Source organism: Canis aureus, chromosome 32 (genome assembly GCF_053574225.1).
Source record: "Canis aureus isolate CA01 chromosome 32, VMU_Caureus_v.1.0, whole genome shotgun sequence".
Lineage (NCBI taxonomy): Eukaryota > Metazoa > Chordata > Mammalia > Carnivora > Canidae > Canis > Canis aureus.
In genome coordinates this window covers 34010222-34023933 of record NC_135642.1, presented here as the reverse complement: position 1 = coordinate 34023933, position 13712 = coordinate 34010222, and the positions used below count along the sequence as shown (strand labels likewise).

Here is a 13712-nt window from a genome sequence, read left to right as displayed (position 1 = left end):
GACGTCTGCAAAGAGTTCTTGAGGAAATTTCATAAAGACGAAAACTCGTTCTTCCGGAGAGTTTGCGTTAAATTAAAACCAGGGTTGGGGTTAGGCGAGAGACCCGGGAGCAGCGCTGCGCTGCTTTTCGGATCGCTCCGGCTCCCGCAGCAGGGAGCCCAGCGCCGGGGGCGCCGACGCCCCGGCTGCCAAAGGCGGGGGGCGGGGGAGGGGAGGAAGTCCGGCCCTCGACGCGAAATCCCCTGGCTCCGCCCCCTCCCCACGGACCAATCAGGATCCGACTGACCGGCCCGCGGCGCCGGGACGGGGAGGGGGCGGGGCCTGAGCTCCGTTCATCAGCTGCTAAGCTGCCTCCCAGTGACTCGTTCGATTCCTTTCCCTACAAGGACTCGTCGTTGCTACTCCTACAAACTCACCACTTGGGAAGAACCTCTGGCAGTTTCATAACTAAATGTACACCTATTCGATGACCCAGCATTCTTCTAAAGATTTATTTATTTTAGAGAGAGAGCGCGCAAGGGCGAGGGGCAGAGGGAGAGGAAGAGAGAAACTTAAGCAGATTCGTGCTGAGCATGGGGCCAGGCTTGGGGCTCCATCCCACCACCCTGAGATCACGACCTGAGCGGGAACCGAGAGTCCGAGCCTTGACTGTGCCACCCCTCGATGACCCAGTAATTTCTCACTGAGGTATTTATTTTTTAAAAAAATTAAAGCATAGGGGCATTTGGGTGGCTCAGTTGGTTAAGCCTCTGCCTTCAGGTCAGGTCATGATCCCAGGGTCCTGAGATCGAGTCCTATGTCCAGCTCCCTGCTCAGCTGGGAGCTTGCCCCCCCCCGCCCCCCGCTAATCCCTCTGCTCGTGTGCTTGCTCTTCTAAATAATTCTTTTTTAAAATTAAAGGGTAGTCCGGGTGGCTCAGCGGTTTAGTGTTGCCTTCAGCCCAGAGCATGATCCTGGAGACCGGGGATCGAGTCCCACATCAGGCTCCCTGCATGGAGCCTGCTTCTCCCTCTGCCTGTGTCTCTGACCCCCCCGCCCCCGCCCCACTCTGTCTCATGAATAAATAAATGTTTTTTTTAAAAAAAGATAAGCATAAAAAAGAAAAGCATAGGGGCAACTGACTGGCTCAGTTGGTTTAAGCATCTGACTTTGGCTCAGGTCATGATCTCAGGGTCTGGGATTGAACCCCACATCAGGTTCCCCAGAGTGGGAGTCTGCTTATCCCTCTCTTTTTGCCCCTCCCCCACTCTCATCCTCTCTAATAAATAAAAAAAAAACGTTTAAAAATAAATACATAGATAAGCATAGGGGTGCCTGGCTGGCTCAGTCCGTAGAGCATGAAATTCTTGACCTCAGGGTCATGAGTTCAGGCCCCATATTTGGGCATGGAGCCTATTTAAGGGGGAAAAAAGCATAAACTAATTAATGTTAGTTAACAATTAATGTTGAAATGTTTAGATGTGAAGTGTCCTGTTGTCTGCAACTTTAGAATGCATTAGCAGATGGATTCATGAATGTTGAGATGGACAGATGACTAGACATGTGATGAATACAACAAAATACTAATTGTAGAATCTTGGTGTTGGGCATATGGGTGTTCACTGCAAAATTCCTTCAACCTTTCTGTATATGTTGGAATATTTTCAGAATAAAATGTTGGGGTTACCAAGGGCTGCAAGGAGAAAGAATGGGAAGATATTGTCTAATGAGGACAAATACACTGGGATGATGAACATTTTCTGGAAATAGTGATGATTGTTATGCAACATTTGAAAGTACTTAATGGCAATGAGTTATACGCTTAAAAATAGTTAAAATGGCAAATTATATGTTACATATATTGAATTTTTTTTTAAGTTTGAAAGTCAAAAGAAAAAAAATGTTGGTGAAAAAATCCATGTGGAAGTGTCCGTGCCTTCTCCAGGGGCAGTCTGGGGTACTCCACAGAGGGAAAGGGGAAGGCAGCAGGCTGTTTGTCATGGTGCTGGGCCCATTATAAGCAAAGGGTAGTGGGAAGAGAGAACCGAGGGTCTTTGGAAACAGGCCTGGGTTCATAATCCCAGTTCTTTTACTTTCTGGCTGTGTGACTGTACTAGTTTCTTGGTGCTATTGCTGCTCTAACAAATTACCACAAATTCTATGGCTTGATTAATGGCTCTTTTCCTTCAATCATCAAAGCCAGCAGTAACATCTTCAAATCTTTCTGTTTCTCACACACACACCTCTGCTTTTTTTTTTTTTTAAGTTCGTGGTTTTTTTTTTTTTTTTTTTTAAGATTTTATTTCTTTATTCATGAGAAAAACACACAGAGAGAGGCAGAGATACAGGCAGAGGGAGAAGCAGGCTCCCTGCAGGAAGCCCGATGCAGGACTCCATCCCAGAGCTCCAGGATCACGCCCTGAGCCAAAGGCAGATGCTCAACCACTGAGCCACCCAGGCATCCCATACCTCTGCTTCTTTATCACATCTCCTTTGCTGGCTCTCCTGCCTCCCTTTCCTTTATAAGAACCCTTGTGATTCCACTGGGCCCACCCAAACAATCCAGGATAATCTTTCCACCTCAAGATCCTTAATTTATCACATCTGCAAAATCACTTTTGCCACGCAAGGTAACATATTCGTAAATTATGGGGATTACGAGGGTTAGGGACATCTTAGGGGACCATTATTCTGCCTGCCACAGTGATGTTGAAAATTTCCCTATGCTACTGGGTATTCATATGCCAAGACAGCACCGAAGAGGAACAGTATTTCTCCTGATTTTTTTCATAAGTTTTATTGAGATACATTTTTAAATTTTTTTTTAATTCACTTGACAGAGAAAGAGCGCACAAGCAGGGGGAGCAGCAGGAAGAGGGAGAAGCAGGCTCCCCACTGAGCAGGGAGCCCAATGCATGGCTTGATCCCAGGATCCTGGAATTATAACTTCAACCGAAGGCAGACCCTTAAAGGATGGAGCCACCCAGAAGCCCCCCGAGATATAATTTATGTACCATACAGTTTTACCCATTTAAAGCACATGATTCAGTGGTTTTTAGTATAGTCACAATTATGCAATCATCATATTTTCATCTCTCACCATTGTATATATATGTGAGGAAACAAAGGCTTGAGACATTAAGGAAACTTGCTTAGAGTTTAACTGGCAGGGCTGGGGCACTGCAGAGGCAGTCAGGCGCTGAGATTCCAGTGCCAGCCTGGATTCCCTTAATGAAGTTAGACTAGTCACCTGGGAGCAGAGTGGGGCAGTAAACAGCAGATGCTCACACCAGGTTAGACTTGGGTTCAAGGCTTTGTTTTGCTGTCTGCAAGCTATGTGACTTTGGTAAAATCCGTTGGAGCCTTGGTTTCCTCATTTGAAAAAGGAGGGCAATCCAGTAAATGAGGAGGGTGATTCACCTGTAAGAGCCCTTCCACCTATGTAATTCCAAGCTTCAAGGGGGGTGGGGGGAGGAAAAGATAATTAAAAATAAATTACCCGGGCATCCAGCGCAATATGAATTCCCTGAAGACAGAGGCTCACGGGCTTCCTTCGTACTCCCTGAGCACCTGGCCCAGGTCTTGGAATTCCTCACCTATGGGTCTCAGCTGGGTGGGAGACACAAGGCTAAAATAAAATGACCATTACAGAGGCACAGAAGGGCGGAAAGAGTAGCGGAGATGGGGGTGGGGGGTGGGGGTGGTTAGGCAACGGAAGCGGCAGGCCTCGGGGTGGTGGGTCCAGGAGTGGGCAACCGCTAAGTGAAAGTAAACACCAGTGGGAGGGATCAGAAGCAGCTCTTCCCAAAAGCCAAGTTCAGCCGCAGTGTGAGAGCTAGAGAGGAGAAAAAGTGTGTTGGAGGCACGGCTCTAAAAGCAAACTTTCGAGCCGCACTGGGTGACATGGCACCCCGCCCCTTCCCCCCCTCTCCCACTGGTGCACGAGATTCGGTACGCTCGCCCACCACAAGCCTCCTTCCACCGGGTGCCATTGGTACAGCCCAAGCCCTAGGCGTTTGAACTCCTCGGAAAACACGCCCGTTGTCACGCCCCTGTCTCGGATTGGCTGGGTGTTTAAAGATCCGGCCGGTAATAGGGTGATTTTCTACCACTAGTATTTGAAAGTTCCCAGTGCTGGAGCTGCACCCGCTGGCCGGCTGTGTCCTGCGTGTTCCCCCGAGGGCCGGTGCAAGTTGAGGGGCCGCGCGATCCCAGAGGTGGGAGACAGTCTGATTTTCCAAAGGGTCCCTGCCGGGAGGGTGCAGACGAGTGGGTCAGACGGAGGAAACAGGGATTCCCGAGCGCCAGGGTCCCCCGCGATTTCTCCACCCTGTGCCCGCCTTGGAGATGGGAAGAGTCAGGGCTTGGGAATCACACCAACCCTGCCTCCCACCAGTCTTTGGAGCTTCTCCTTGTTCTCACTTGTGTACGGGGGGAATGGGGAGATTGCCCTGGCTGCATATAAACCACGGAAGGGGGGCGCCTGGGTGGCTCAGCTGGTTGAGCGTCCGCCTTCACCTCCGGTCACGATCCCCGGGTCCTGGGATTGAGCCCCGCATCAGGCTCCCCCTGCCTCTCCTTGCTGATCCCCCTGCTTGTGCGCTGTCAAGTAAATCAATAAAATCTTTAAGATAAAAATTTTTTTTTCTTTTAACCCACTGAAGGTATCCGGAAGACAAGGTCCCCTGCGCATCTCTCCGCTTGACCTTCCCTGCTTCCTCGGACTCTGAGCACCCCCTCGCCCGGCCTGCTTCTTGGAAGCAGGCTTCCCTTTTGTTCAGGACCCCGCTTCCGCGGCGTAGGTGGGGCAGCCGAGGCTCCCCGTTCCTGGGTGCTTTGGCGCAGCTCATCCACCGCTCTGGAAATTACGGTGTAGGGCAGGAATTTCGGTTGTGCGCAGGTCCCCCCTACCGTCGCCGTGACCTCTGTGTTACCGGTGACCGCCTCTGCGGCCCCGCTGGGCTCCCCGTCGTGCCCACCGAGTCGTGGCCCCTGCGCCCCGGGCCTTGTGCGGATCTGCGGAGGCTGTGGCCATGCCGTCGGGCACCCCGGCGGCGCCGGCGGAATTCGAGGACGCGGAGCTGCGGTGCCGCGTGGCCGTGGAGGAGCTGAGCCCGGGCGGGCAGCCGCGAAGGCGCCAGGCCCTGCGCACGGCCGAGCTGAGCCTGGGGCGGAACGAGCGCCGCGAGCTGCTGCTGCGGCTGCGGGCGTCCGGGCCCCCGGGCCCGCCGCGCTGCTTCCCTCTGCGGGCCGCGCGCCTCTTCTCGCGCTTCGCGGCGGCCGGACGGAGCACGCTGCGGCTCCCCGGCGCCGGCGCTCCCGGGGCGGGCGCCGTGCAGCTGCTGCTCTCCGACTGCCCGCCCGACCGCCTGCGGCGCTTCCTGCGCACGCTGCGCCTCAAGCTGGCCGCGGCCCCGGGGCCCGCGCCGCCCTCCGCCCGTGCGCAGCTGCTTGGCCCGCGGCCCCGCGACTTCGTCACCATCAGCCCGGTGCAGCCCGAGGAGCTGCGGCGCGCGGTGGCCACCCGGGACCCGCGCGCCACGCCCGTGAAGCGGCCCTTGCAACCCTGCGCGGGAGCCCAGCCCAGCACCGTGAGGATGGGAAACCGGGGACGCGGCGGGGGGGCGGGGGGGGGGCGCTGAGATGGAAGAGACCAAGGAGGCCCAAGTGTGGGGCGGGGGTAGGGGGTGGGGGTGGCAGTATGGGAGGGGTCGCGGGTTGTCTCCGGGGAGATGCCCATCGGACATCTGAGTATGACCGGGATGGGCTTCTCATGAGTGCAAGCTAGAATAGGAAACGAGGGCTCGGGTCGTATGAAAAGAGAAAGTAGAGAAGGAGGCCAGAAAGGTGATTTTAGAAGTAAAAGTAGGAGACTGTTGGTCTGGAGGAGGAGAGGAGCTTTTGGAAAGAAGTGATCTGCAGTGTCAGGGGCAGCCAACAGGTCTGAGCAGTTGGGGACAGAGTCTGGTAGGTTTGACCGTGTTTGTGAACTGGGGCAGGTGGATCACAGACCACAGGGGGGTGAGACTAAGCTGGGGAGAAGATGGAAATGGAGCAAGAAAGGACCCTGACCAGGCAGGGTTTTGCTGTGAGAGACACGGGTTTGTGACAGGAAGAGAAGTGAGGAGGAAGGACCTGTGAGAGAGCCAGGAGATCTAGGGGGACCAGGAGAGGGAGCTGATGGAGGATCCAGACCCACATAGTGTGGGTACCAGGGATTAGTGGAGACCTGGCTATGATCTATTCCTCAAGGAGAGACCTGACCCCGAATAACTGGTAAGATCTCCAGGGGAGCCAAAGCTGCGCAAGGGCTTCAAGGAGTGAAACCACAGAGGCACAGAGTAGGCCTAGCATGGCACCCAGGCTAAGAAGGGAGAGGAAATGCCTAAGGGGTGGTAGGAAGCCCTAAGACAGTCCTGTGCCCCCACAGGAAGCCCCAAGGTGGCCCTTGCCTGTGAAGAGGCTGAGCTTGCCCCCCACCAAACCACAGCTTTCTGAGGAACAGGCTGCTGTGCTGAGGGTTGTCCTGAAAGGCCAGAGCGTCTTCTTCACTGGGAGTGCGGGTAATTGGTGGCAGGGGCAGGGGTTGGGGAACGCTGATGGGGTAGGATGGAGGAGCAGGTGGCCCTGACTTTACCCTCTGCCCAGGGACAGGGAAATCTTATCTGCTGAAGCGTATCCTGGGCTCACTGCCTCCCACAGGTACTGTGGCTACTGCCAGCACTGGGGTGGCAGCCTGCCACATTGGGGGTACCACCCTCCACGCCTTTGCAGGTAAGTGGGGACTTCTGGAGCTTGAACTGAAAGCAAACCAGGCCTTTGAGAAGGAACGGGAGGGTCAGGGTTGGGACAGGGCTAAGGTCTCAGGCTGAAGTGTCACTTACAGGCATTGGCTCAGGCCAGGCTCCCCTGGCGCAGTGTGTGGCCCTGGCCCAGCGGCCAGCTGTGAAGCAGGGCTGGCTAAACTGCCAGCGGCTAGTCATTGATGAGATCTCCATGGTGGAGGCGGACCTGTTTGACAAGCTGGAAGCTGTGGCCAGGTCAGTATATGCAGTAAGGACTGTGTTCTGGTGGTTCTTCATATGGAACCTGCCTACCCCAGATCCTAAAGTACCCCATGCTCCTCTCTAGAACTGTCCGGCAGCAGAACAAGCCATTTGGAGGGATCCAGCTCATCATCTGTGGGGACTTCCTGCAGCTGCCACCTGTAACCAAGGGCTCCCAGCCCCCAAAGTTCTGCTTTCAGGTATCACTGACCCCCTGGCCCTGCCCCCCATAAGTGTCTGCTCTTCTCCCTGAAACTCCTACCTTGTCCCCACCAGGCCAAGAGCTGGAAAAGGTGTGTCCCAGTGACCCTGGAACTGACTGAGGTGTGGAGGCAGGCAGACCAGACCTTCATCTCTCTGCTACAGGCTGTCAGACTGGGAAGGTGGGCTGTGGTGAACAGAGAAGGGACCATGGGATGAGGAGTCAAGCATGGGTCACAAAGGAGCACAGGGACCCGGAGAAGGGGAAAAGTGTTTCATGGCCCCATAGAAAATGGTCACACTCTGAGTACTGGGATCCTGCCTCCTCCAAGATTGGGTCCCTAGCACCCAGCACAGGCCCTGGCACAGAATAGGTGTTAGGGAAGCATGGGCACCTGGGTGCAGAAGAAGAAATCAGAGATGTTAATCCTATTTCACAGATGCAGAAATGGGGTGGCTTCAAAGAGGTGAAGTGATTTGCCCAAAGTTCCAGCCAGTAAGTGGACTGGGCCAGGACTTGAACCTGGCCTGACTTAAAAGCCCAAGTCCCTTCCATTAGTAGATCCTGTGGGGTCACTTGGTGAAAAAGAGAGGTCACAGACATGATCCTATTTTGTCCCAGCTAAGAGGAAAGGTGGAAATGCTAGGACTAACTCTAATGTGGGAGGAGGCAGGAAGCCAGGAAGGCAGAAGCCATGAGCCAGGGGGGGTCCTTTAAAACCAGATAGGGACAGAATGAGGGGAGGAGATGGTGGTAGTGAGGGGCTTTTTCTGCTTAAGGAACCCTCTCACAGACATATGAGGCAGGTAGTAAGGTGCACAGCACACACCACCCAATGTGGGGAACAAGAGGGACACCAAGTGGCAGAGCAGTGAGATGGAGTTCCTAAGTTGCTCCCCCTCCTCCCCAGTGATTTGCTGGGGTACCCAGGCTTCTCCCAAGTGGAAGAAGACTTGGGATAGAGACACAAGCTATGGGCACCTGGCTGGCTCAGTTGGGGGAACTTGCCAGTCTTGATCTTGAGTTTGAGAGTTTGAGCCCCATTGTTGGGTGTAGAGATTACTTAAATAATTAATTAAATAAAATAAATTAATAAAATTTATTTTTATAAATTTTATATTTAAAATTTTAATTTAAAATATTTAAAAATAATTTTAATTTAAAATTTAAAAATAATTCTAAAATATTTAAATTTTATATTTATTGTATTTCTATATTTATATCTATATTCATGTATAATAAACATAAATATATTTATACAACATATAACTTACAATTATAATTATATATAATTTTATAATTATAAATTAATAAAAGTTATATAATAAAATAAATAAATAAATAAAGACATATACTTTAAAAAGAAAGAAAGGAAGAAAGAAAAGAAGCACAGGCTAGATTTTTTGCCTCCAAGGCAGCAAGCAAGAGGCTAGAAGATTGCAGCCTGGAGGCTGACCTGATTATAGGCTACCAGTATGACAGGGTGTTAACATCAGTGCCTTGTTTAGGTCCTCTAAACCTCTGGCCTGTGCTCACTCATCATATCCAACTTCCTCAGGAGCACCAGGGTGGGAGAGTGGCTAGCTCTTACTTGGGGCTATTTATAGGGAAGGGTGCCTGCCCATGATCGCTCCCCAGGTCCAAGTAGGGAAAGGCAAGTTGGCCTGCTTGGGGAGCCAGCACACTTTGCCCTGGTGCCCCTTTCTAATCCTCAAGTCTGACCCATGGCCTACTGCTTGAGCCATATCAGCCATGTGCCCCACCTTCCCTGGTGTTCAGGTGGGCCCTGCCCTGACAGCCCAGCCCCTACAGGTGCTCAGATGAAGTGACCCGCCAGCTCCAGGCCACAGCCTCCCACAAGGTGGGGCGAGATGGGATTGTGGCCACAAGGCTCTGCACTCACCAGGATGACGTGGCCCTCACCAATGAGAAGCGACTGCAGGAACTGCCAGGTGAGCAGGGAGCCAGGGCTGGGCCAGACCAGCTGGGAGGGGCCCTCAGGCAGGTGTGGGTCCCCCACCCCCCAGCCTTGGCCTTTGGGGGTTATTTGCATACTTAGGCCCCCAACCTCTGGCTATAAAGGCCCTTACATTTGCAGATGTAACTGTGACCTTGAAAGGCATGACCTTGAATGCATCAAGATCACTGAGCCAATAAATGCTGGAAGTAAAACTTGAACCCAGGCCCCTGATTCCAAAGTGCCAGCTTGCCTGAGCTGTCCCCACTACCGTCCTCTACACTTGGTATAATATATGTTTTTGTTAACTGAGCCACAAATCAGTGACTTGTAATCTGTTGGCCCAACTCTTTTTTCCTAGGTGAGGTACACAGCTTTAAGGCCATGGACAGTGACCCCAAGCAAGCCCGGACTCTGGATGCCCAGTGTCCTGTTAGCCAGATCCTTCAACTAAAGCTAGGGGCCCAGGTGCGTGAGAAGCAGAGCCTCCCTGGTCCTTGCACCTCTGCCCAGGCAGCTCCATAGCCAGAGGGCCCGGCTGTGACCCCAGTGAACTCCCTCCATCCTGCTCCCACTCATCTTCCTGCCTGCAGCCTCCTGTTGCCCTCATCGTGTTCGGTCTGGGGCACCAGCAACAGTGCTTTGATCAAGCCCCTTCCTCTTGCTGGCGCTCCGTGTCCGCTTCTGTGTAGTGTGAGAGCATCCTGCTTCTTTCTATGATGTGGGGTGGGCCACGTGGGAGACTTTCTGCAGGTTCTGAGGGGCACTTCAAGGCTGGAAGAGGGGTGACAGGACCTCACGATTTTGGCCCATACACATACCCCATGACAGACATGAGCATTTTCAGAGCCTGTGATGCGCGTTATCTTATTGCTCCTTACCCCCTCCTGAGGCACATAACCAATGTCATTCCCCTTTGATGCTAGGGGGAACCAAGAGCAGAGAAAACAAGGCAGCTTGTCACAGGAGTCACCATGAGCCGGTGACAGAGTTACGGGTCAGGACTCAGTGCCTCTCCAGGAGTGCTCCCAGCTTCCTGGACTTGCTGCAGTGACTGCTGGGTTGAGGCCAAGCGTGGGAATAGGCTGCTCTCTCCACACCTCATGTTCTCTTTCCCTCACAGGTGATGCTGGTGAAGAACCTAGCAGTGTCCCGGGGCCTGGTGAATGGCGCCCGAGGGGTGGTCGTGGGGTTTGAGACGGAGGGGAGAGGTAAGTGATGAGGGAGCAGGGCCCCAGGGTGTGTGTGAGGATGAGGCTAGGGTGGAAGGGTGAGGCCTGCTCCTCACTTCAGGACCAAAAGGTGGGCTTTTCTACACCTCCCTCAGGGCTGCCCCAGGTGCGGTTCCTGTGCGGAGTCACCAAGGTCATCCATGCTGACCGCTGGACAGTGCAGGCCACTGGAGGCCAGCTCCTCAGCCGGCGGCAGCTGCCCCTTCAGCTGGCCTGGGCAATATCCATCCACAAGAGCCAGGTGAGCAGGCAGGGCAGGGGGCAGGATAGGGCTGGGGCATGTTCGAGGGGGTTCTTAAGGCCTTTATGGAGGCTGAGCTTGCCCTGGATGGAAAGTTCCAGACTAGCGGTAGAATTAATCTTTCTTGTGTGCATTTCCCATCCTGCTTCCTCATCTCTTCCCGTACGCATTCCTCTGTCATCTCCTTTCCTGCTGTTTTCTGAGCCACTACCAGATGTTACATTTAACCCTTATAATGACCATATGAGGTATAGATGTGACCATCGTTCCTGTCAGAACAGAAGGGGAAACTGAAGCTCAGAGTGTTGGGTAAGTTGTCCAGGGTCACAGAGAGAGAGAGAGGCAGAGCCAGGACACATTTCCGTGCCTGTCTGACCCAGGCCTGAGCTCTTTGCTTTCGCCCCCCCATCCTTCTACTCTAATCCTCAATCTATGTCTCTTGGAGCTTCTCCTACTCAGATGCCCAGTTGTTGCCTCTCTGCCTTTAGGCTCTCTGGACTGGCTGAAGAGATCTGGAGGCAGTAGCTGGGCCAGTATAGCTGGGGTCAGGCTCTTGTGCGCAAGGGATTTCAGGATGAGTTGGCTCTGTCCTTCCATTCCCGCAGGGCATGTCCCTGGATTGCGTGGAGATCTCTCTGGGTCGTGTGTTTGCCAGTGGCCAGGCCTATGTGGCCCTCTCCCGGGCCCGCAGCCTGGAGGGCCTGCGTGTGCTGGACTTTGATCCCATGGTGGTTCGCTGTGACCCTCGTGTACTGAGCTTCTATGCCACTCTGCAGAGGGGCAGGGGCCCCAGCCTGGTAAGAAGGAGTCACTCGATGGTGCGGGAAGCCTGGGAGCTAGACAGAGGGAAGGCCAAGGGCCTGTGGTGTAGAGCCTCTCTGGCTCTGCTGGGAGCAGGGTCAAGAGGGAAGAAGATGCTGGCTGTGGCCCTGGGGGAAATGCATGAGTCCATGACTAGGTTTCTCCCTCTCTGATCCAGAAGTCTCCAGATGATGATGAGGCAGCCTCAGACCAGGAGAATGAGGACCCAAATCTTTGAGCCTCAAAGAGAAGACAAAGAATGATCTCCCCTTCTTCCTCCTCCCTAGTGGACCAGGGTCCTGGGGGATAACTGGGGGAGGATAGCCAGTGTCTCTTTTTCCCTCCACTAAGGCTCTCAGCCTTCTGCCAGGGTACAAGGGTGAGCACTTCCTACCCATTTGCCAGCTGTGCCTCTGTTTCTCCCTTGCCCTGAGAAAGAAGTAAGCCTTTCCAGGCCAGTGGGACAGGGCCTGTGGTAGCACCTGGTATTCTAGAACAAAGCTCTCTGTGAGGGCTGGCCCAGGGCCACAGAGTTGTGAATGCTGTTCTCTTTGGGCTGCAGAAGGGAGAGGCAGTGCAAACAGGTACTCCAGGAGCAGGAACAGGCTATAGGAGCCCTGGACTGGGAGACTCAGGCCAAGTACAGGCCCCAAACAGAGAAGGGAACCTGGGGTTACTGTCACAGCTAGACCCAGGCTAGCCAAGCCAGGACGAACACCCTCCTGCGCCTAACCTGAGAATACAATGCAAACCATGTGCCTCTATCTTAAGCTGCTTTTTTGGAAAAGAAATAGTATTTAGGGGTATTGAGATGGATGTTCTCAGATTATATTTATTTAGGACAAATAAACTTGTGACTCAACTGCAAGTTGAGTCTTCTGCTCTCTTTAAGAAGGCATCACTGCTCTAGGCATTGGCTACACCTGTTGCTGAGGCCCTCTCCCCAGGAGGGCACACAGAGGTGTTTGTTTACATCATGATGACTGAGCTCATGGCGCCCTCATGTGAGCTTTTGTTAGGATCACTGGTTATTTGGAAAGCTGAGTTACCCAAAATTGATGACTCACAATGAAATGACAAGGTGAATCACTGTTGCCCAGCGGTCAGACAAGGACACAGGAGAGAATCCACATGGCAGGAAATGGGCCTGTTGCAACTTTCTCACTTTGTGCCTGGCTAGGTGGGGCTCCAGCTTGAACAGGATCAACAAACTAGCTTGTTGATCAAAAAGTCTGGTGGAAATTGTTTAGGGGCTCTAAAACTAAGGTTCCCTAGTTATGAGTAAAATATATTTTAAATGTAAAATCGACCATGGTAGGAGGAGTGAAACCATGCCAGTTGCACGACGACATGAAATCTGGGTACTTGAAGACACTTATCCTTGTCTTCCAAAGCCAGCTGAGGCCCAAGCACAGAGCAGGTCTTCAAGGGGTGTCTGGTTAAGTGGGGGAGACCATGGATAGGACAGCTCAGTGCTAGAAGGGCTAAGCGGCCTCAGATGTTCCCTGTGGGCTTCGTGGAGGAGGCAGGGCTACAGCCTGTGGAGCACAGGCTGTGTGACTCTAGGCATGTCTAGGGGTGTCCACATCTATAAAGTGCAGGTTGTAACTGACTTTCATGTAGGGTTGTTGGGGGAAAGGCCAGCCACGTGACAGGAACTCAGGAGCTGTCATTAACATGTATGATCACTAATGATTATCATCATGATGTCTGCAGAGCACAGTATTGTCTGGTTCCTGCACTCCTTTGACAGACAAGATGTGGAGGCTCAGAGGGGTGCTCGGAGGCTCACCCCTGGACAACCCCTACCTGTCTCGCTCCTGTCACCACTCTTCTTGATCTTGAGGAGCTATTTTTCTGTAGCTTGAACCCTTTGCCCCAAATAGAAGATACCTCCTAAGAGAAACCAAGTCATTCAGGGTGACCCCTCCCCCCGCCAACAGTGGGCGATCATGGAGGCCTTTAAATGGTTTGCCATTTGAAAGTCAGTGTTTCCCATCCGCCCGTATGACATAGCCCTCCTTGCAGATCCAGCTGTGAGCAGACCTCACCAGGGACCTGACCTCAAGAGCCTTACAATCTGGTTGCACCTTGCTTTTTTCACTCCTTCCTGTTAACACATTTTGGTGACTACCCAGTTCAGCACAGATGGCATTGTCTTGTGCTCTCTAGCAGCTCTGCCCCATTTGGGGTTCTTGGATGGAAACAGAAGAACCTGACTCAAGATAACAAGCAGGAAAGGAAGGGAATGGAA

At 53.0% G+C, this 13712-nt stretch overlaps 1 protein-coding gene across 1 annotated transcript; it reads left to right on the top strand.

The window, feature by feature from the left end:
* The first annotated feature begins 297 nt into the window (after nucleotides 1–297).
* PIF1 (PIF1 5'-to-3' DNA helicase) lies at nucleotides 298–12326 on the top strand. Its single transcript, XM_077881477.1, has 14 exons — nucleotides 298–687; nucleotides 4095–4196; nucleotides 4644–5570; nucleotides 6410–6542; nucleotides 6628–6753; nucleotides 6866–7019; nucleotides 7111–7225; nucleotides 7302–7408; nucleotides 9040–9179; nucleotides 9546–9652; nucleotides 10308–10395; nucleotides 10512–10657; nucleotides 11263–11454; nucleotides 11637–12326. Exons 3-14 carry the CDS (start codon nucleotides 5013–5015, stop codon nucleotides 11694–11696), a joined length of 1926 nt encoding a protein of 641 aa, XP_077737603.1. The 5' UTR covers nucleotides 298–687; nucleotides 4095–4196; nucleotides 4644–5012; the 3' UTR covers nucleotides 11697–12326.
* The last annotated feature ends 1386 nt before the right edge of the window (nucleotides 12327–13712 follow it).